The 24,748-nt window shown below is 33.8% G+C and overlaps 1 protein-coding gene across 6 annotated transcripts in view; it reads right to left on the reverse strand.

The window, feature by feature from the left end:
• Positions 1-243: 243 nt before the first annotated feature.
• The window catches only part of LOC110115629, a gene marked incomplete at its 5' end in the record, with an annotated part of 33,000 nt that continues 8,495 nt past the window's right edge, over positions 244-24,748 (reverse strand). Inside the window, 13 exon segments of one of the 6 annotated variants that reach the window (XR_003700867.1) lie at positions 244-591; positions 1,358-1,542; positions 1,670-1,804; positions 1,878-1,982; positions 7,287-7,378; positions 7,462-7,531; positions 12,449-12,571; positions 12,698-12,783; positions 13,007-13,108; positions 22,679-22,898; positions 22,995-23,060; positions 23,191-23,281; positions 23,393-23,526. Coding sequence is in view for 2 of the 6 variants with exons in the window: in XM_020848928.2 (XP_020704587.1) it covers positions 1,691-1,804; positions 1,878-1,982; positions 7,287-7,378; positions 7,462-7,531; positions 12,449-12,571; positions 12,698-12,783; positions 13,007-13,108; positions 22,679-22,898; positions 22,995-23,060; positions 23,191-23,281; positions 23,393-23,526 (1,203 nt within the window). 6 annotated transcript variants of the gene reach the window in all.

A 24,748-nucleotide genomic window follows, 5' to 3' on the forward strand; every position in this document is an offset into this window, starting at 1 on the left:
AGTTTGGTTTCTACTGATCTGAATTTTCTTAGGCAAAACTATAAAAGAATATAAAAATCTTCCCTTATCTTTTTTGCAAAGAGATCGTTTCTAATAACTCCAATATGCCACCTTTAACACTAAGTAGAGGCAGCCTAATCACTACCTCAGACTGAATTTTAATGAAACAAAGCATCTTAACAAAATAAAGACAATCTAGAAGCTGCTTGTTTGGAAATTATCGGCACTAAAGGTTCAATATTATTTAGAATGACTAAGGTTGATTATGATTTTTTCCCTTATTGTCACCAATAATGAGAATATGTAATCATCATCAAATTTGATTGCCTACCAAATAACTTCAATCTAATTCACTAATTCTATTCAAATTACCTCATTATGTGAGATTAGTATTAAATCAACCACCTTTTAACAATCTAAGATCACATAAAAAAAATTACATCAAACAAGCAAAGCAGTAGCCAGTTAGTAGACTTCCAGAAAGTTAGAAATACCAGGTCTAAAAAGAGGATGGACTGAATAGCTATGAAAAAACCTGGACGCTTTCGATTTCCAGCTCCTTATGGCATTATAGCTGGCTCTCTTGGCATGCTTCAAATGAGAACAGAAGAGAGTATTAAAATCATTCAAAAATTTGACATAAATGAATCGTGATTATACTGCTTGGTATCAATATGTATCAAAGCATTTGAAACTCTAATATAAAATTTGATAAATTAGTTATACACTCATATTCTTTCAAGCTGTGTATTTTTTAATTTCCAGTGGGCAATGAGCACATTCATGGAAACTATAGGAGAATACTGGAATATAACACCGTAGAATATTTTCTTAACAATTAATCCAAATGTCATTATTCAGATTGAAGATTTGATCGTGATGCAATTTCTCTTTTGATCCAAGTAGGTTTTAACTTCACATATGGGGAAGATTGTAATTATCCATATTATTTGGACAGAAAACGAGAATTCAGGCTACTCTTTTGAAGACGAGTTTCAGGCTTAGCATCTGTTAGGCCGGTTCACGCTGAACCTGTCCGCCTCCATTGGTCTTGCCCGCCCACATTGAGGGCCCCACTAGTCCAATTGAATTCAAATTGAAAAGGAGAGGGCGGCTAGGGCTTGGGAGGGAAATTAGATTAGGAAAGTTTTTGCATTAAAAAGCATGAGATGTTTAGGAAGGAATTATGTTTTGATTTGTTCTCAATTATGGTTCCTAGGCAACTTTGGACCCCACTTTTTTCTCTTTCCCTGTTTTCGCCACCCCCCTCCTTGAATAAACTTGGACCGGCCCCTTAGAAGGGGCCGGTTGGACCGGTCTAACAAAAAAATAGTAATTCAACATTCATAGTTTATACCTGAGGCTGTTTAGAGTCTTCAAGGCAAATAATATCTGGTATACATGCGTGAAGCTAGAAAAATAAAGAGAATTATTGTTGATAAATCATCATTTGTCTTCTATATGTATTTCTCTTCAATAAGGCGCAACCTCAGTAGCTGTGTTGGTAAATCCAAGCCGCCGATTAAGTTTATGAGAATGAAACTACACAGAATTTTCCACAAGTAATTACAAGCCAACATTGATTGGTATTTAAACCAAATATAAGACAAATAGAAATTGTAAAACACCAGAATTACCAAAAAGGTTGAAAACCTTGCAACAGAAAAACCTGGAAATATCAACGAAAAGCTCAATCAAAGTTGTCGATTTTGATCGGAACAATTGGATCAGCTACTTTGAAGTGGCCTACAGTTCGAGCAAAAAACAGCATTTGCTGCTCCAAAGTGAACTTGATGTTTTCAGCCTAGAAATGAAAATTTTCGTTAGAAACTAATGTGTCATAACTAGGAACCAACGAGTAAAATTCAAGAACGAACCTTGCGAAATCCATGCTGTTCTCCTTCATACTCCACTAAAGCAACAGGTAAACCCTTTTCCTTCAAGGCTTTGTAAATCTTTTGGGCTTGATCTGGCAGAACAATCTTCATTAAGAAGTTAATTAGTAAGTCTCCATCAGAAAATAAAAAAATGAAAATGAGATTGAAGCAATTTCAGGACATTCTAATTTCAAAAACTGCACCATATTGTTCACGTACTCCACAAAAGCAGAACAGGGACGGAATAGGAATTTTAAATTAATTGCGTTGAACTGTGTTTGGTTATATCATGGATATATTTTTTTTTAATGTTTTGAAAGCAAGAGCATAATAGAAATTAAAGAAGTTTTTGTATCAAATAACAGAATAAACAAAATAAAATAAACTTAGAAAATAAAAGTAATCTTAAAAGGCTCTTTAAAGTGCCGAGGATAGTACTTTCCCTCTATGCATATTTCAAGACAAACATATGTCAGACCCGGTATTATATTGATCAATAAATTATTTTTATCACATATTTCATGTTTATCTAAAACCTAAAACAACTTGGTGATCTAACTTGATAAATTTTTATAAGCACTTGACCCTTTATCAAACTAAATGAAGAAATAGACAGCTTTTAATGGCAAACACCAAAAATAGTACTACTTTTATATATATTTTTTTGAAATAAAATCGATTGAAAATATTAGCATATCTAAGTTACACATATGCTAACTATTTAGAGTATAAATTGCAATATTTTCTTGTTATTGAAGGTATTCTCTATTATTGTATTTTCCTTTTTTTTTTTTTTTTTGTCTTGGTAATATATACACTAATGCTTGTATTAGAAGGATGATCCAATAAAAATTTAGTCATTTATAATAGTCTCCTTTCTAATATGGAAAGAGAGAGATGTTATGAAATCCTCATGATCTTTACTAAAGACCTTTCAACTGATGCTTCACTCCTCAAACTTTTAAACTCCGTTGGCCTCACGCTCTACCCATATGCTCTCCACCGACATCTCCATTAGCTCCCTATTACTTGAAGATTGATACACCTTTATGATTTACCGTCATTCATCATCAACGACTAGGTTGGTATATTTTGTCCTTTCCACATCAACAACTTTATTGATGCTCTCTATGAATACTCTCCATAAACACTCTTCATTGCAAGGGCGGATCTAGTATGGGGGCCCTGGGGGCATGGGCCCCCAGTGACTGCTTCACTAATGCTTAGTTGAGGTTAGTTATGATTTGCCAAAAAAAAAAAAAAAGTAATTATGGTAATCCTTAATTACCGAATCAAACCGCGCTTCGTGCTTACCGCCTAGTTTATTTATTTTTTACTTCAGTTGTTCCGCGTTTCATTCCAGTTTTCAAACCTGCACTTCCTTCCGCCGATCTGCTATCAGTTTTTTCTTATGGCAGTCATGAAGAGTCCCCCGCAGCCTCACTTATTTCAGGAAGATAGCTCGTCAAGCGGCTCATATAGAACAAGCGAACAACAAAGCGTGGTCGAATGGGGGCTGCGGAAAAGAAAAAAAAATGCTAATGTAATATTTATATTTATTTTCGTTAATTCGTTTTGCTAAGCGATTCGCCTCTACCTCTAGGGATTTCTTGTTTTCCTTTGCTTGCCATCTCCGCACTATTGGAAGCCAAAAATTCCGTCAGTTTCTTGACTTTTTTTATTGTATCTCATGTTCTCTCCACTCTTTCTTCTCCTTTGAGAGGAGAACCCTAGGTTTAAATTTCCTCATTTATTGCAGCATCTACTTCGAGACCGACACAAGCTTTGGCCTTTGGCTACAATGCCGATGATGAGGAGTTTAACTTGTTCATCTTCTTCCCCAAGGCAAATTTCTGAGGTGAGAATGCCTTTCTCTTAAGTTAAAACAATTTATGCTTAATGATTTTATTTTTCCCTATCTTTACTTGCTTATTTGCGACCTACCGAGGCTTTCGTTGGTTAGGAATTCTTCACTTTGATTATTTTATGAAAGCTCTTACGGTAGTTTTTTTAAATCTTGTAAATGGTGAATGTTTTCCATAGTTGATCTTTATTTAATTTTTAACCGTTTTTCTAACGGTGCTTAGAAAACATGAGTTTTTAGCTTTTTAATTTTGTATTAAAAGTTGCTTGTTAATATATTTTTTGCATTATTTTAAGATTTAGATTAAATTATATCTATTTTCTATTAATATTTGAAAATTATATTGTTAGATTAGTACCATTACTTCAATAATTTGGAGTCCTCACATTAAAGTAATCTTGGCTCCATCACATGAAAAATTGTATTTTTTTAAATTCAATAATTTGTGCCCCCACATGAAAAAAATTATGGCTCCGCCCCTGCTTTATTGATACCTCTATTAACACCCTGCATCGATACCTTAAAGACCATATATGTAACTATATGACATATCTTGTTGCTGACATTTTGTGTTCTTTTGAACTACTCTCTTTTATGTAGGGCTGCAAGCGAACCAAACGTTCGACGAGCTACTCGTTGTTCGGTTCGATGAAAGCTCATTTGCGATCGTTTAATTAACTAAATAAACAAACTTGAACACTAATGTGTTCGGCTCATTTATGTTCGCGAACAACATCATTTCAAGTTCGTGAACAAGCTCAACATTAAGCTCGATAAGAAGCTCGATTCATGTTCGATTTTGAACTCGTGAATAAGCTCGATAAAAATAATTAATATTTGACTATATAATTAATAAATATAAATAATCATTACCTTTGTTACATAGACAATTGCTTTTATTATAAATGCGTTTGTTCATAGATATGTTCATGAACGTGTTTTTTTATAGTTAAAAAACTTCGTTAAATATGTTCGCAAACAAGCTCGATAAACACTAAACGAACGAACATGAACTGAACATGAACCGAACATGAACAATCCTTAATTTAAATGAACCAAACATGAACACAAACGCTAAAGCTCGAACAAACATGAACCAAACTTGAACAAGCTGATATTAAATGAACACAAACATGAACACTCACATACTCGGCTCGGCTGGGTTCGTTTGCAGCCCTACTTTTATGGATCAATCATTCTCATATTGCGACCATTACAATTATTGAGCAACAAAACCTTCAGACTACATCTTTGGTCACTATTATTTATAAAGTGAAGATGATATCTGATATTTTATATGCCACGTTGAGTTTGAGGGTGGTATTACCATATTTAACTTAATCTATGCTCTAACTATTTAAATTAGGAATCTATGTTATTTTTTGCTATAATATTTTCTCAATATAGAGGATGTTCCCTTTTATTGTATTTTTCTTTATTGGGCTCTTCAGTCTCTTCTCTTGTTTATATCTAGGCATATATATGCTTGTATTAGAAGGACAACTTAATGAATATGTGATCATTTACAATTCTGTCTTTCAACCATTGTTTAAAATTGCGCAATATGAGGCCCGCCTCAACGCAATTCTAATAAAAAACGCCTTGAGGCTAACGCCTATAGCTTTTTTATGAGGCTTGCGCCTCAACTTGGCTGAGGCCCGCCTTGAGGCATGCCTCGCCTTGCTAGCATGAGGCTTACGCCTCACCCTATTTATATAATTTTTTTGTTAAAACTAACATAAATTACATCTCAATGCACATTCAAACGCAACAACTTCATCTCGATTGCCTCTACCTCCATCCCACGGCCTTCGCCGTAACCAACACCGTCATAGTCGTCACCAAAAAACACTTGAAAGCTGCACACAACCACCCTAAAAATTTTGGAGCATTAATCTCAGATTTATTTTGATGAAAATATTTCTAAAAGATGAATATGATTAAATTTAATAAAAAGAAGCATATTGGAAGGCGTTCAACTTTACTAAATGAGGCAGGGAATAAACCAATTTATTATGCAAAAACTCAAATAAAGACCACCTCAGTGATGGCAGTGCAGATAATTCCTAAGTTGTTGCCAACTATTTCAACTTTTATTAAGAATTAAATGAAAATTATTAGAGAATTGATTAAAAAAATTTGGAGTTGAACTTGATGTTATATGATACTTTTATGCAATTTCTATATTTAATATTATTTTCTTTTATAATATTTGTATTTTAATTCTATTTCATGCAATTTATTACTTGTCACTTTAGATTTTGTGCAATTTTTTATTTCATGTGTATGTCAATTTGTTAATTCATAATTCAATATAAAGTTAATATGTCATCATTTAACATATTATTTAAATATTATATAAAAATCACTTTTGACATTTATTATCACTTCACACAATTTTTTGATTTTGAGGCTTACGCCTCAAAACGCCTTGAGGCTTACGCCTCGTCTCATGAACAAAAAACGCCTCAATACCCAATTGCACAATTTTAAACATTACTTTCAACTAATAAAAATTATCCTAGATGTCATTTTATATATGCTCAAAATTTTTCATTTTAAGTACTTCTACACTATAATTAAACTAATGAATCATAATCTAGATTATTTGTTAGTATTCTAATTATATGCTTGATAAATGATCAAATAATCTTAAGATTTTAAGAATTTTGACGCCTTACTATATTTTATGCCTATGTTTATGGTGAATTGTCTTGATTTGTCAATTAAATACTACATTTTTGAAAAATAAAACAAAAAAAAAATGTATGAAAAAATAACTCTTTCCACTATTAAGTGTAGTCCATCCTTATGCATTCTATTCGCTATTAATTTTTTTCCTCAAAGAATAGATATATATCCTAGAAAATTTTATTAATTAAAAGTAGGGCACAAGGTTCATAAACAACAGGCAAGGACCAACTTAATCGGAGTAGACAGACCAAATTAGAACTTGGGACAACAACCCTAAGAACCAGGGAACATACCACCCTAGCTCGAGCTAGTTCTGTTAGTTACAGTTATGACTTCTTATCTTTAAGAAAGTTCTGCGTCAATTTTTCTATTCGTTTCAAGAACTTTCCAATCAAACCAACTAAAAAGGTGAATTAAACTTTTTATCATGTGATTTCATTTTTTAGCCATGAAGTAAAACAAAAAAGATCGATTCGGAAGTCACAATCAACCGATGAATTAAACAATACAGACCTACCTAATAGGCATTAAAACGAAATTGATTTATAAAGGAATTTTCAGTTCCGGCTTTGTCGGGTCTGATCTACCAAACCTAAAAGAGTAGTATAGAAAAGATTTTTGGTGACCGACTAGGTACTTGCAGTAGAAGATTTGAAATGGAGGATATTGAATACAAACTACATTTAAGATTTGTGGACTACAACATAAATTTAAAATGCAAGAAATTTTAAAGAGCCGAAAAAACTGCATGAAAAGTTTATTACTTTAATTTCGCATGTAACCAATAATTGACAAAAGGGAAACAAAAACCTCTAATTCTTTGTAAATCTTGAAATTCGGTGCCTGTGTACCTTGTCATCTAATCCTTGGAACAAGATCACTGGGCAAGTAAATTTGTCAACAAAGTTTATAGGGGACCTCTCAAAATAAGCTTTTTCATCCCCTGAAACATCAAATACAAATAAATAAAGCTAGTCGTTCAGACGTCAGTAGTATTATGGTAAACTGTCAAAGATTAATCCTTACCAACAAGTCTGTCAATATAGTGGGACTCAAATTTATGAGTCTCTTCTCTCAGCAATGACAAGTCAGCCACCTGTACATACCCCAAAAGAGAGGAGTTATTAAGTCACTAAAAGAATCATTTTACTAAAGAAGGTAAGAGTAAGGAAATAAATAACAAAAATATTCTTTCAGGCTACCAAAATTGATTACTAATTCACAAGAAAATGGGGTACGAACTCAGGTATTATGATTACAAAGCTGGGATTTTAAAGATTTTGAAAGTTGGGAAGATCTGTGATATTCAAACATTGTGAACAACAGAAAAACCAGAAGAATACAAGAATTAGGTAAACCGTAAGCAGTGATAAAGCCCGACATGGCGTGAGCCTCCACCACTTGGTAACCCATTTTTAGAGACATGTACCAACAAGGAACGAAGGTATCATCGCAAGGTATTTTAAACTGAAACTTTGAGAAACTTTCAGATGTAAGGCTCATTTTCAAACTTCTTGCTCAAATAAAGAGGCGCTGCTTTGCAAACAATAGGTAGCAACAATATCATGTCAAATAGTTATCTGAGTGAGCTTTTGCATACTTCACTGTAAGGTGCTCTGAAAAGTAGGTCAAACTCTTGTATTTAAAGCTAACATGGTCATTTTCAAAGGGAAGATTATATAACCTGTTTTCACCTTGGTGCTCCGATTTTAGCTATGCATGGAGTTGAAATTTTCTATAGTCACAAGCTCGTTTCAGGGCAAGCGATGTGGCCACTTCACAAGCCATTTGTAAGTTTTGAGAGTTAGTGGTTTAGGATATTCCTGAAAATGAAGGTGATTACTATCTCCTTAAAGTTGATGTCTTCCACATCTTCCTGATCATGAATTTTGATCTCAAGTCGTTGCCCCCAGCAGGTCCTTGGTGACAATTGATGTGACATGAGAATGTTCGTTAAGCTAAACTAGCAAAGCTCTTCTTCTCTTTCAATTTTTGAAGTCAGCACGTGTTGGGATCCCCCAGAGAGGTCAATCACTGGTCTTCTTTATATTTTATACACTTTTTTTTTCTTGGAATGATCCTCTTAGGTATTGACCAGCAGAACATAGACAGAAAAAGGTTGGATTGTTTGCTTATCAAACAAACTTTTACATGCGGTTTAAATTTTCTAATCAGCAGAATCTAATAATCTTCAAGAGCAGTACATGGATGTCACAAATCAATGTTCTTCACCGATTAGCTTATAAAAGTTGGTCCCTACTATTAGGTAATGATCCTCCTCATTAGTCTCTTTAAGAATTTGTTCTTCGTAGGAAATAGCTTCGCCATCATCCCTCTAGAGGTGAAAGACAGCTTGGACAATGGCTCATGATGGGATCCCCTACAAGGGGTCACTCCTACCTTTAGAGAATAGGATTCTTTGATCGTCAACCACCATAATGGTTAATTAATAGGACCACTTTCTTTGAGATCCACACTTAACATGTCATTTCAATGCGGGTAGCTTGGTGGAAGAGAAAAACAAAAAAAACTTACAAATGTCATATTTTAAGGTGCTCAACGAAAAGAATTTTAAAAATCTAACCAAGGATAGTGAGAAATAAAACTTTCAAGTGTCACCAGAAACTCGTCCTCTTTGTATTTAACACAATAATAATGAAATGAATGTGGTGTAGCACCAGGAGCATAGGGCAACACAAAGAATCCGACTACTAGGGCTCAATCATTAAAAATTATAGCTGAGCATACAAAACCCATCAACAAGGGCCAATTGAAGACCCTTACCTAGAAAATTTCTTATTTAGTTGTTTTATTTTATTATTATACGGATATTATAAATGTTTCAAAACTTTATATATTATATGCATGATTGTATATAATTTAGATTTCAAGACTCTTAAAAGTTAAATTTTAAATAATATGAGGATATTAATAAGTTAAAAATAAGATATTATAACTAATTATTTAATTAATTATAATATTTTCAAAAGGAGGGCCAAACATGAAGATTAAAATAAGTTATTTCATGCTGTGGTTATTATATGCGCGGTCCACCACCATAATTCCCTCTCTTAGTAATTTGAAACAATTATAAATAATTTTATTTGCTATGGAATGAAGTGGTTAAAAAATTTGGTGATTGTATTTGGAGTAAATTGCAAGTGGTGACTTGGCTTAGTGGCCAGCTTCTCCTAAAAACTAATCTAAAAACATTCACTTGCAAAATTTTGGTTCAAAGTTTTTTATAGGCTCAAACCCCTACAATTAATTACACCACAATCATAAGAGAAAAATTTTCATTACAGGCTATATAATATGTTGCTTTAACAGTGACAATTTATGATATATAAAAGAAGGATATATAGTAATTGGCTCAAATAGGATAATTGTGAAATGATGGTGAGCCCAATAAAAATTCCATTATGACATTATTCTGAAATGCCAAAGACCATCATGTGCATTGACGAGCAAAGATAATTAACCAGTCTGACAATATGATCCTTTTAAGCAAGGACAGTTGCATCGTCCAACAAAAACCTTGTAGACTTAGAGTGAAAATATTAAACGAGTTCAATTTTAAGCCAACCATGGCTAACTAATGGTTTCATGCCCTATTGAGTGTGCCATATGATTCACAGATCACAAAATTAATAGGACGCATCCAAGCTTAGGTGATAACTCTTAATATAATGGAGCCATCACAATCAAGATAGCAAACCAGTTAGGGGCATGTGTCACATCCATATTAACGTAAGATTTTTTGATGTGATAATATCTCTATGGGAACTTTGGTCAAACATAGATTTGCCATCTTTGACAAATTAGTGTGGAGGATTAATGGATGGATGCTTAGAGTACAACACAGTCAATTATTGCTTAAGCTAAGAATTTTATTTTCTTTTATAATTTAAAGGGGCTGAAATCTAAATAAAGTTCAGTATAATCATGGTTTTACTTTAATTACACCCCTTATTTGAATGAAGCCTGAAATTCATTTTTCTTTAGAATTCAGATGGCATTTTTATGATGAGAATCCCCTTCAACTACAATTAGTGATAATGATGCCCGTGATTAAGGTAAGAATCTCACACATAGAGTTGAAACTTTATTAAGAAAGTATTTTTGATCCAATCATAAACTTCTTGAACCATGGTTTGAAAAATCATTTGAGGCGCACACCTCGAGGAGCACCTCAAACTGAGGCGCTCAATGAGCGCCTCAAGGCTTAAGCCTCACTAGCGCTAGTGAAGCTTATGCCTTTTTTAAATGAAGCGTAAGCCTTGAGACGTTTTGAGGTAGCACCTCCTTTTGGATGCTGGTAAAATTTATAATAATGCTATAATTGAAAAAAGGTTTAGAAGCTAACAATGAAACAAAATTCAAGGAAGATATAATTATTATATATGAGGGCAATTATAAAGAATATGAAAGTAATGATGAGACCGCCGTTGATCTTGATCTTTATGGTGTAATTAAATTTTAAATGATGTGTTTACTTTGAATCTCATTTCAAACTTTCATTTTATAACAGTATTTAATATTGAGATTTGTAGTTTATATTTTTATGCTGATGAATCAAAAAAATATATTGATGTTTTATTTTTGTGGATTATTGTAAGTTCAAGTGTTTTTTATTTTTCTATTTTGAGTCTTGCGCCTTGATCCGCCTCGAGGCTTAAATCTCACCTTGCTAAAGCCAAAACACCTCGATTCCTGACTTCACCTTTTTAAACCTTGTCTTGAACTACTTCAAAGTCTTCTTTTAATAGTATCTATTAGGCTTATCAGTATGCAGAAGCCTTGGAAGGCCAAGTTCACTATCTTGCATGTTAAGTGAGGGTCTATGTCACGACCTGGCCAAAATACTATGAATACCAAATTGATAATAATAATCAGACAATAATTTAATTCTTTCAACAACAACTAAAACAGTCAAATGAAATAACATCCAAAAACTTAGGAAAGAGTTACTAATTATCTGTTACAACTTTGAACATATATAATGCAATTCATACTTATTTTTATTTGATCATTTTCGTCAGCATACAAGACTTTCTCTATCTCCTATTTACTTAATAGGAGCTTTACCTAAAACATTCAATTTAACAGGGTTGAGTTTTCATCATCAAACTCATCGATTAATTATAGTTATATAATATAGCAATAAATAAAACAATATGCCTATAAAATATAATGAAATCACTCATTCAAGAGAAATTTAAACATGAGTACTGTAAAGATAAACATCATTTTAAATAAAACATTCTTTAATGATGTAGTTGTTAATTTATAATTTTAGTATGTCATTTATTTCAAGAGCACCATCTAACACTGCACCTAGTATGGTATAATCATTTTCATTTTCATTTCCAACATTTTCTATTTTTTGTACGCAAGTCTGGGCTTCGAAAATTCATGCCCCAGCTGCTTCACATTTCGAGAGAACTTCAATAAATGCTCCGAGTCAAATTTTCAAAAGGTAGATTAATTTTAAAAATAAGACGCTATCTAGAGATTTCACTCTCATTTTGCAATTACTTTAAGATCTGAGTGTGCAAAATATCCTACGAATTCTCCTACCAGGTGCTAATCATTTTTTTTTTAATCATTGCCCGAGTAGTGCAAGAGGATCTACTCAAAACGTTTCAACATTTTGAATGAACTAAAATAGTTTTTCTTAAAAAACAAGTGACATGTTTAGGACCGTCTAATTCCATTTCTCACGAAACTATCTTTCACTTTTGTCCTCGCATTTGATCTACTTGACTATGGAGATCAACAAATTCATCAATAGCATGTTATTATCAAAAAGCCTAACTATGATTAGTCGGAATTATTGAAGACACTGATCAACCATTTTAACTGATATAATTCATATGCTTGTCAATCACAATTTTTAAAACATTTCAAATTAGTAAAAGGTAGTTGTGCAACCGTGAAAAGTATCAAAGCAAGTGAGATCATTAAAAAGATTAAAAACAAAAAACATCTGACTGCTATCGTATATACTTACACCATACAATGAAGCACCAGCCTTGAAAGTTTCAGTGAAAGCAAGGCAAGCTAGTGTGGTGTACCCACCAGCTGATCTCCCAGTTATACAGAGTCGTTTCTTATCCACCTTTCCTTCTTCAACCTAGATAAGCCGATGAAATTTGTTGTAATTTAATCACCGCTTATAAAAAAATAATAATAAATCAGTTCAGTAATCCATTGAAGATAAGGAAAAGAACCATGCACCCAATAATACAAAAATACCTACCAGAAATCTGGCACATTGGCAGCAGTCATTTACATCTACAACACCCCATTGTCCTAACAACCGCTCTCTGTACTCTCTACCATAACCTGGCCAACAGCATACTTAAATTTTCATATTTTTTTATGCGTTGAAACAAGAAACAAGCCAAAATCAGAGGTTCTATACTGAAGATTTTGATCTGGTCAAGCACCAGCTTAAGAAGAAAAGACCAAGCATTGGATAAAACTAGTTAAAGAGTTTTGTATGACTCATCAACCAACATTCAAACAGCAATTTAATCCACTAGTCATGAAAATTTCAAAGGCTAACCAGTGCTTCCTCCATAGTTGACATCAACAAATGCCCAACCTCGACTAGTCCAATATTGTATATTCAAATCCAATATTCCACGCGTCTCAGATGTTGGCCCTCCTGGAAAATGAAAAATAAAAAATAAATCATATGTGGCTAATTATAAAATACACATGCAAGAGCTCAATGTCAAGATTCACATCAAGATTCACAGGATGAAATAGGTAATAGAAAGATTTTAAGAGTGAACAGATCAATGGAATTCCTGATTATGACATACAATGCACAAGCCTTCATCAAATTACAACTAGATATTAACAAGAAAATAATGCTCATTCATCTTCCTTTCATAATAAAACAAGACACCACTTGTAGTGTAACATACCACATAAACGGCACACACTTATTTGCACAACTCCTAGGCATTTTAGGATTAAGACTTTTTGCAGGTTTGAGTCTTTTACATTTTCAAAGAGTTAGGAAGTTTTCTTTGGACCTATGAGAAATAATTATAGGAGAGATGAACCAGAAGGATGAACACCTAGGTGAAGCTCTGGATGCATCTAGAAGTCAAAGCTTAAAGACCACACAGGTCGAGTCTGTAATTGTTACTGAGTTATATAAGGCAAGCAACTCAACTTTATTTTAGCAGCATTCCTTAAATTGTAATAGTTGGGACATTACATTTTACTTTCCTACTTTGGTTGATTTTATATAAACACGCATATTTGTTTGTTTTCTTAGTGTGCATTAGAAATATATGCTTTTCTTAGATTTGCTCATTTGCTGTTGCTTGATCGGTTAATTGAAATTAATTCATTATTTGAAATTAATTAATTATTTGAAATTAGTTAATTAATTTTGATTGATTAATTAAAATTAATTAATAAAATCAACTGATTAGGTAAAAGTAATCAATTAGTTAAAATTAATTGGTTAATTGAAATTTATTAAAGTTAATTAATTAATTAATATTAGTTGGTTAATTAAATTAATTAATCAAAATTAATTAATTAGAACTAGTGAGGAAGACCAACGAACGTGAGTTTTTTTTTTCTCAATTTCTATCTTTTCTATTGATTAAATTGATGTATGGCAGTTATCTAAGTGAAAAGCTATGTTTTTGGTCATCAACAGTTTGAAGTGGGGCCGGATCCAAAAGATGCGTTACTTACTTCATAAAGAGATGTTTCTCTTCAAAAAATTTATTCCGTTATTTGTTTTCTTCTTCTTTGTTTTATTAATTTTATTTCAGTCAACATTTTAATAGAATTATTTTATCATTAAATTGAGCATACATAATATTTTTAATGTCTTGTATTACTGTAATTTAAAAATATGACGTGCTCACTGAGTTCTTTATGACTAAGTCTTATATGTCAAAAGTTTAAAATGAGTAGAAGATTAGAAAATATATATCATAGGGGCGATGCTCCAAGAGAAAGATAATTATTATTTTTTTATTTAAATGTTTTAGTTGCTCTTTCAGCTATTGGTGAAAGTTTTAGAAATTGAAAATTTAATCAACCGTCCGACCATCTATTCCCGCCTCATTAATTTGAGCCTTTGGGCCAAGTCATGACAAAAATGAATATTCATGGCCAGTGTGTCTCATATAGAAAGCTCTCACTTAAAGGCCAGATAACAAAAATCTACATTTAATGAGTCAGCATATGCATATCTATATAGTAAGGCAACTTGGCATAAAAGCCAAATTATAAGTCCTATATTTTAAATCAAAAAAACCTCCATAATCTTCAAATGCATTGAAACCAGACCTCATGATTTTAAAAGGTTTGGGTAGGTTAGCTAGTAGCTCTTCAATGTTGGGTTGTAAATCTAGAAGTCAGGATAACTTATGCCTCAAGTGAGTTGTAGGCCTGTAAGTCCCTTGCACTACACAAAACTTAGGTTTAAGGCACAACCCCTCAGTAGTCCTTACTTTAAATCTAGGATTTAAGTCTGATGTTAACTTCAATCATTTCATAGGTCATCATCTTTCGGGCCTCTAGCCCGTATTGTTGGAATATAAGTCCCAACTTTTAAAATTTTATTGGTCAACTCAAACAAAAATCTAATTATAAACTGTAAAATCAAACATAGGATAGTTGGAGCACATCTGAATTTCTCAGAATCAAGTGCTTTATTTTCCTCTCTTTGACTCTCATTTCTAAAATTTAATTTAAAGTTGATCACATCTCCCTTAAAATTCCCCAAAAGATCAAATATTTAGACAAGAAAGCCAAGATGTCTTCTTAATATGATATAAAAGACATCAGAAGAGTGGAATCCTGAGTATCTCTTTAATGTGCTAAAGAATACATCCGAGTAGGACTTATAGCTCAATCGTGAGATTGAATAAGCCCATATGTTGTCAAGAGCCTACTCGGCTAGCCCGAATTAACAAGGCGGGAGCAGACAGTCGTACGGAAAATACCGTAACATAAAACATAACAATTCCACTTAAACTTTTATGATAAAACATCAACATCATCAATCACATAATAAGAAAGAGCCAACTAAAACATCGAATGAAAGTTCAACCAAATTTGTTTCTTCTCACACAAAACTAACAACATAAACATCAACACTTACATAAACTCCAATAAACTGTTCGGATACAAACCATTAACTCAAACTCAAAATAGTAAACATAAAAACCTTTCTTCCTGAGGTCATCTACGACGATAGGTGTACTGTCGTCTCGTAGCCATCACTTCTTAACAATATCTCCTGAAAAATATTTCCAATAATATGACAAGCCAACGCTCAGCATGTGATAAACATTTATCTTAAATTCATGAAATATTTTTCTTTTCTTTTTTAAATATGTCATTAAGCATCAAAATGAAACAATAAAGGATCATAATAAATATTTATAGTATGATTTCATAAAACATTTCCATAAATCCTTATTTCTTTCTTTTTCATAAACTTTCCTTTTCTTGAATCCTTTCATAAGAATGCATAAATTTCATAATTATAATATAATAAACACCCGTCCCAGAAGTATCAGAGTTTTGTACTGATCATGTACACAGTCATTGGCCATTCCATTACCATTTGGCTCTGAAGAACCCTATTATCATTTGTCTTTTGCAAGCCCATTTACCATTTGGCTCCGTAGAACCCCATTACCATTTTGGCACTTCTGGATCATCATGCACATGCATTTTATAATATTTATATTCCTCAAGGAGTCTAAAAATTTTTTATTACATCATACGTTCTTCAGTGTTTTTCGGGTAAGAAAATTCTATATCTCTTATGCATGAAGTTGTTTAATTTGCTTTAACATTATAAGTAACATATCATATGTATAAACAATAAATGTAAAGCTAAAGCAATAAATAAGAAATTATAAACATTAACTTGAAACTTTTTGAAAGTGCAATAAGACTTAATTAAATTTCATAAATTTAATTTAAATGTAATCACCTACCTTGCAAGTATCGAACAACAACCGCAACACTGCACAATGTTGGTTAACCACGTGTCGTCTCCTTAATTCACACCTAAGGATAATTACAACTGAACTAAGCACACATCACAAATATTTTCAATAATTAAAACAATAATTTTTCTATTTTCGAAATTATTTAAAATCCAAAATTTAGAAAACTCTAAATCTTCAATTTCGCTCAAATCTTTATATCAAAATTATTCTTAAACATATTTTAATAATTATCTTATTAATTTTCGGATTTAATTAATTAAGAAATTACGAAAAATGAAATTTATTACAAAAACTTAAATTTTTTATTTAAAAACATTCCTAAGGCCCTTAGAAACAACTTTTGAAAAAGCACTTTATAGAAATTAAATTTTAGGTAAAAATCTTAACTTTTTGATTTCCAAAAATTTCTCCAAAAAACTTCATTTCCATCATTAAATTATTTCCCTAATCCTTCCTTAAAGGTTTCGTAAAGAAAATTTGAAAGAAAAAACGTTTTTGAAAAAACCCTAGAAATTTCATCTCCATTTCTTGAGATTGAGAGGGATTCGCTTCACAAAAATCATACCTTAAGACTGCCCTCGTCGTCATCTTCGATCTCCACTAATTTCCTAATGCGAGCAAAAATCCTCCTTAGGGAGAGGGACCCCAAGAAAAATTCTTGATCACAAAAAAAGGGGGACAACACACCCTAGCTAATTATAGGGAAGAACAAACTCTTACATTTCAAATAAAAAAACACACATACAAACTAAGACTCTTATACAATTAAAGACACCCTAAACTTGCTTTACTTGAGAAGAATGATACAGGTGGGGTGTAAACTTGCGGAGAGATGAAAGAGATTAGAAGCCCGAGAAGAAAGGTGGAGAAGAACTCGCAAGTCTCCTCAAAGAGGTGGAAGAAGAAGGTGGACAAAACTCGCAAGCTCCTCCAAGAAAATCCCAAGGATTTCTTTTCAAAAATTCATATATCACTCTTTTTAAAACATTACAAAACCCCTCATATTTATAGGTATGAAAGGGGAATACAAACAGCCACATAATTGAATTCCCACAGGAATCCAAGCAACACAAACCACGGAAAAGCCCCTAGCTTTTCACGGGAAACAGCCCAGCCATGGAACCGAAGAGGCAGCCGTGGAAACCCAAGAGGCCCGCACGGAACCAAGGCGCCAGGCACGGGAAAACCCACCCAGCACGGAAGACCAGCAGCCCACCGTGGGAACCAAGGAGCCAAGGCACGGAAACAGCCAACCCGTGGAAGCCAAGCACGGAAAACAACCATCCTAGGGATTCCAAAAGCCGTTTTGGAATCCCAACGGACAAAACTAAAATTTAAAAGATAAAAACTATAAATAAAAATTACATAATTAAGATAACTAATGAACTAAAACCTAGCTAATTAATGAGCTAACCTTTAGTTTAATAAATGAACTAAAAATCAGCTCATAAATGAGCTAAATTCCAGCTCAAAATTTATTGAGCTAGTAAGCTCAAGGGAAGTCAAAATCAAATATTTTTGGGTTTGATTTGCCCCCCCCCCCCTTGCCTACATCAGACTCCCCTTGTTGAGAACTCATCTCCCGATGAGTTAGCTTTTGTTTTCTTCTGAGGCGATGAAGAATGAGTGTAAAACCCGAAAATGCCGTCTAACACCTCGCACGCTTTTCAAAGCGCCGCGACGAGGTTTAAGTGAAAATTTCGAAGTTGTCAGATTTCGACGGGAATAATTTTAGAAAATAGAGCATAAAATTCTGATCGTTTTCATATATAGAACCTATATTTAATTATGAGTATTTTGAAGATTATGAATTTTGGAAGGTTAGAAATGCCAATTCTACCCCTAAGTGTTTCTTAAGCAAAATTTACTTAAGTGAGGGGTTACCATACATAAGCCTTTACTTATGCGCTAACTCACATTGCAAGTTCATCTTTTATGTAATAGTATTTAATGCATTCGTTCTTTCTAAAGTGATGAATCATGGTTGCATTTGACTCTTTTCTTTCCTCTTGCTATCATGAAACCATATAGCACATTAGGAGATAGTTGACCATATGCATGAATAAGAATCTCCTTATGAGTAATTAAAGAATGAATGTATGTGCTTGTTGATGCGGAGGTATCTTTGGTAAAGGGATGCTCTTCCGAGCATTGGTAAAGGGATGCTCCTATGAGCATTGGTAAAGGTGGTTCTTATGAACCAAATGGAAAAGGAATGGCCAATTATGTTGTACCTGATCAGTACAAAAAGGATACCTCTGAGACGGGTGATTATAGATATATGTTACATTATGCCTATGCAAAACTTCATGGTTCAAGAAAAGCATTTCATGCGTTATGATAAGTGATGGATCATAAGCTCATTTAAGGAAAATGTTTAATGGGTCACATTGAGGCATACTATTTAAATTATGATTGGTTCAATGTTCTTTTTACCTATAGTATTTTCATTTATGTTCATCTCATTCATATTGTTTTCTCTAAATTTTATTTGGTAAAGCATTTGCCTATTGAGTTTAAGACTCACCCTCGTTATGGGAATACTTTTCAGGAGGAACTAGGAAGGGTTAGATGGCTGACCAACCTCCGCGCACTTACCGTCGTAGGGAGACGACGGGCGGCAGGTTCTTTTGTATTTTGATGTTTTGTATAGATAGATTAAAATTGGATTGTAAGAGGAAAAGGTTATACTTGTGGATCCCCTTTTGTATCTTTTTGTAAACTTAATGCTAAATCCTTTGATTGATGATTTTTAAATGAAAGGAAAGAAAAACTTTATGTTGGGTATTGTAGTGGCTCTTCTTTATGTTGATGAATATTTTGGAATTATATTTATTTGTCTTGTAAAGTTTTCTTTTATCTTCTTTATTGTCCGATCTCTGTTCCCGCCTCGCACTAGCGAGCTAACCGGGCCGGGTCGTGACAATGAGCATCCAACTCTTTAATGTTTTCTTCAAATTTCTTCAAAATGTCTTCTTGCTCTTTTTCGAATTGCCTTTGTAGATATGTTTTCCACTTCTCGAATTTCTGATCACATAAGAACATGTGATATTGAAGCTTGTATAATCGGTCTTTAAGTGGATCTGTAGAATCACCTTCTGTAGGAATCCATCTGTCCAACGGAAGAGGGACATCAGAATTATATGGATTGATTTCCTCCTTGAATGAAGCCATATTTTTGTCTTTTTCCATTTTTAAAAGAAAGACTCAACAAACAAGACTCAAAAGATTCAACCTAAAAAACTTATACTCAAAAGATTCACACAAGTCACAAGACTCACAAGACTTGACTTGACAAACCGAATTAAAATCCTAGCACTTCCTAACTTGCTTTGATACCAAAAATGATGCGAGCAAAAATCCTCCATGGGGAGAGGGACCCCAAGAAAAATTCTTGATCACAAAAAAAAGGGGGACAACACACCCTAGCTAATCATAGGGAAGAACAAACTCTTACATTTCAAATAAAAAAACACACTTACAAACTAAGACTCTTATAAAATTAAAGACACCCTAAACTTGCTTTACTTGAGAAGAAGGATACAGGTGGGGTGTAAACTTGCGGAGAGACGAAAGAGATTAGAAGCCCGAGAAGAAAGGTGGAGAAGAACTCGCAAAGAAAGGTGGAGAAGAACTCGCAAGTCTCCTCAAAGAGGTGGAAGAAGGTGGGCAAAGCTCGCAAGCTCCTTTAAGAAAATCCCAAGGATTTCTTTTCAAAAATTCATATATCACTCTTTTTAAAACATTACAAAACCTCTCATATTTATAGTCATGAAAGGGGAATACAAACAGCCACATAATTGAATTCCCACAGGAATCCAAGCAACACAAACCACGGAAAAGCCCCCAGTTTTTCACGGGAAACAGACCAGCCATGGAACCGAAGAGGCAGCCGCGGAAACCCAAGAGGCCTGCATGGAACCGAGGCACCAGGCACGGGAAAAGCCACCCAGCAGCCCACCGTGGGAACCAAGGAGCCAAGGCATGGAAACAACCAACCCGTGGAAGCCAAGCACGGAAAACAACCATCCTAGGGATTCCAAAAGCCGTTTTGGAATCCCAAGGGACAAAACTAAAATTTAAGAGATAAAAACTATAAATAAAAATTACATAATTAAGATAACTAATGAACTAAAACCTAGCTAATTAATGAGCTAACCTTTAGTTCAATAAATGAACTAAAAACCGGCTAAAAAATGAGCTAAAATCCAGCTCAAAATTTATTGAGCTAGTAAGCTCAAGGGAAGTCAAAACCAAATATTTTTGGGTTTGATTTGACCCCCCCCCCTTTGCCTACATCATTTCCTCGCCGGAAAATCGCCGCCGGAGCCACCTCCGCTGAGCCCACCGTCCGCCCGTTCCGCTCGGTTTGGCCGACGTACGCAAATGGGAAATGAGGGAGAGGGTTTTAGTTTGCTTATTTAGAGAAATTGAGAAATTCAAATGACCCAAATACCCTCACTTAAACAAATTTGGCTTGAGAAACACTTAGGGGTAGAATCGGTATTTCTAAGCTTCCAAATTTTATAATTCTCAAAATATACATAATTAAATATAGGTTCTATATATCAAATTGATCAGAATTTTACGTAGAATTTTATAAAATTATTTTCATCAAATTCCATTAACTTCAAATTTTTCACTTAAGTCTCATCGCGACGCGGCGAAAAGCATGCGATGACCTACGATTGTCGTTTTCGGGTTTTTCATGTCTCCTTAATGTGGCAGAGGAGATGTAAAAAATGGGACTTAGTAGGTGGCGACCAATAAAACTCAAATATCTTCTCAATGTGGAAGAGAAAATATCCGAGTGACAAAAAACATGAGTATTTCCTCAATGTACTAGAGGAGATGGCGGAGAAAGGAAATAATGTAGAGTGACGGAAATGATGCGGAGTGACAGCTCGATAGTGTAGCATCAAGGAAGCTCAGGCATCTTCTCAATATGAAAGATAATATGTAAAAAGTATGACTTACATTTTGGTTATGTGTGACCAAGAAGGCACAAACTTTCTTAATGTGGCAGAGAATATAGTAGACTAGACTTAAATCTTACCTAGATTAAGAATGCCAGTCGATTAACCTACTCGAGTGTGAAAGTGCATGGAGCGCCATTCCTAGGGAAGGGGAGATTGACACATCCTAAACTAACTATATAAAGAGAGTGCCTATGAGTATGTGTAAAGTCTCTGCCTTGATTTTCTATCCTAGGAAACTAGATCCCAAAGTATATGCAGACTCACAAAGAGGTATGGCATACTCAGCAAAGGGCTAGAGGTTGACCAGACATAGACTTAGACTTCATTTCCACTACGCCTCCGTCAATGACATAGATCACACTATATTTTAATTTTGTGCATGGCCTATACACAATTAAATGAAGTTTGAAGGAACCAGAAACAATAGTGAAAAATTTTAAGCACTAAAACTTATTCTATTTAACACACATTCTTCTTACATCATAAAACCAAAGAATAATTTAGCCTATCACTGCAATCAACATAATCATGAAAATTTCCATTGCAAATACCAAAAAAAAGTACAAGAGTAAAGAAAGGATATAATCAGATTCTTCTTTCCAAAAGCAAACCCAGACATTTTCTTACCCTTGGATCCTTCTCTCCTTCCACACACTTACACTTACTATTAGACCCTGCCTAGAACTAAACACAATTGATGGATTGGTCAGCCCTCTTCAAAAAATACGGCCATGCTATTTATATAAAAAACAAATAACAAGCACTAACGCCACGACCCTCAAAGTAGTAGCTCTGCAACGCTCATAAATTGAACTGTCGCCGCTAAGCTCATGAAGAATAGCGCTCCGGCCTCAACCGAGATAGACGTGTCATTTCGGGAGACTAATTAAATTAACAGCTTCGTCACAGCACTCCGACAGCCTTGGCAGCACTACAGAGTTATGGCAATTTGGCGTTGCGGTTCTTAGACGACACTGCGATGCCAAAGATCTGCACATTGCAACGCTCTGCTCTATCTTGAGGTCATATTTTAGTCTTGAATGTCGTGGTGTTCAAGAGTTTAGCATTGCGGCACTAGATATTTTCTTCTTTTTTTGTCTTTTTGTTTGAATTTTCCTTTTAATGCAAAATACAATAACTTAAAACATAATAATTTTTAAACTAACACCATTGTCATAGATGTTATGAAAATTTGAAAAACAAAAAAAAAGGAGGTCAGACATGCTATAACTGGAGGACAAGAAAATTCCATACCATGGCTTTTGACAATTAAGGGCGGCTTTTCATCAACGGGGGCTTGATAATCAGGATTTGATGGGGAGTAGAAATATGCATAAGCATCTTCACCAGTCCCTGTAGGAAATTTTACAATCTCTGGCAAACTGAAATATGATTTGTATTTTGCAGCATCTGTTGACGAAGACCAAATTACTGAAAACAATGGTACTTGTTTATTGTTGCTATCTAGAGTGATCTGTAAAATATGGAAATGTGCTATAAAGAAATTGAAAACAGTAAGTATGACCACATTCATTCATAAAGTAAGCCTGATATGAGATTTATTTTCAACCTTCACAACAGATACTGCATGTGATGCAGATGCTCCTTCAATAAACAAGCAATTCGATCCAACAACCTGTACAAATCAGACTTAAGGCAAACTGACAAATTCATTTTCACGGAGTTAAGGCTTGAAAGCATTATTCAGAAAAACTATTTCAAAATGAAAGCTACAAAAGGACAATCATAGAGTGATCACAGCTTACAACATTGCCAACATCAGTAAAAGGAGTATCAAGAGCTGAATATGAACCGTCAACATCATTTAAAATTCCCAAATATGACCTCCCATTCAGCCTGCAAATGCCAACAAAGCAAAATACAGTAAGCTTATAGCTTAGATTTACCAAAATTCAGAAATTATGTCAAATAACTTCTATATTCAGAACTATGTTAAATTTGTAGAACCTGTAGCTGCAAACAATACTATGACGTTCTTCATCTCCAAGAAAATCATAAGAACTGATTCCAAAAACCCACAATGGTCTAGTAAACTCTGCTTCTAGTGAATAGACCGGGATCACCTCATCTTTGTATTCATTCTGGCGCAGAAGTGAATAAAGATATAAATTCAACCCAAAATCTCAGAATAAGAATATCATGAAGGAATTGTGTAATAGTAAAATAATTATGCTATTTTCCTGCTACAAATTGTTGTAGCAAACTTTAAAACCTCAAGTCAAATTATAAACTTATTGATAGGAGAAAACAAAACCAATGATCAGCAGATTGAAGATACAGATAATTAATTCTATCAGTTGATTGTTCATTTTGGTGTGTTAGAAGGTTCTATCATACCAAAAGTTCCAACATCAAGATTTCATCCCTACTCGATTTCTTCTTTTTTTAAGATGATCATGAATGTAGGTTTTATTCAAAAGTATTTTAAGATTATACTTTAAAAATAAAAGGCAACATACGAGGCCTAAATTTCCTATTTTGATTAGATTTTAATTGCACTGAATTGTTGTTTCGCAAGGAAAAAAAAAAGAGAGGGGAAAACATATATAGGAGGCATTCATGTCTACTTTCTGCGTTTAGGGTAATCAAGGAATTATTTCAGAGATAATCTTCAGCCAGTTTTCAGTATTAGCAAATAGAGAAAGATAAGCATATAAGGAGTCAGATGTCTGCATTAGACATTTAGAGCTTAGAATCTAAGAAATCGCTTCAGAGAAATGCTTCCAACAGTCGGTATTCAGGTTCAATGAGGCCAATTTGAACCCTAAGTAATGAATGATATTTCGTCAGCATAACTTTTCAACCTTACAGCACACCTTCTATGGAAGCTTACTTAATACACCAAACACGATAAAAAGAAAATGTAAAAGTGGGTTGACAACCGATTATCAATACGTAAACCCCAACTTTTGAGACACTAGAAAAACGATTAATTAGGCTTCACAAATTTTAATTGGAATATGTTCAAACCCACGGATTCAAGTGAAGGAAAATTAGTATCTCACGGATTCATGCCAAGAATGTAAATCAAGATCCTAGGGATTCATGCCAATAAAAGAAATCAGGATCCCACAGACATGCAAAAAGCTGAGAATTTTAAATTTGAAGATATTTGTATAGTTGCAGATATTTTCTTGTTTTAATGCGACTACTCGCCTTAATTTCTTCCTAGATCAATTTTTCCTGTAGGCTAATGCATCAATCATTTGTCATCTTATGTTTTTACACCACAACAAAATGGGAGTTGCCAAAAAGAAAAATGACAGCTTACTCAAATATCCTTCAAACTTTTATGTGTAAAAT

The sequence above is a fragment of the Dendrobium catenatum genome, unplaced genomic scaffold, assembly GCF_001605985.2.
Source record: "Dendrobium catenatum unplaced genomic scaffold, ASM160598v2 fragScaff_scaffold_67, whole genome shotgun sequence".
In the NCBI taxonomy this organism is placed as follows: Eukaryota; Viridiplantae; Streptophyta; class Magnoliopsida; order Asparagales; family Orchidaceae; genus Dendrobium; species Dendrobium catenatum.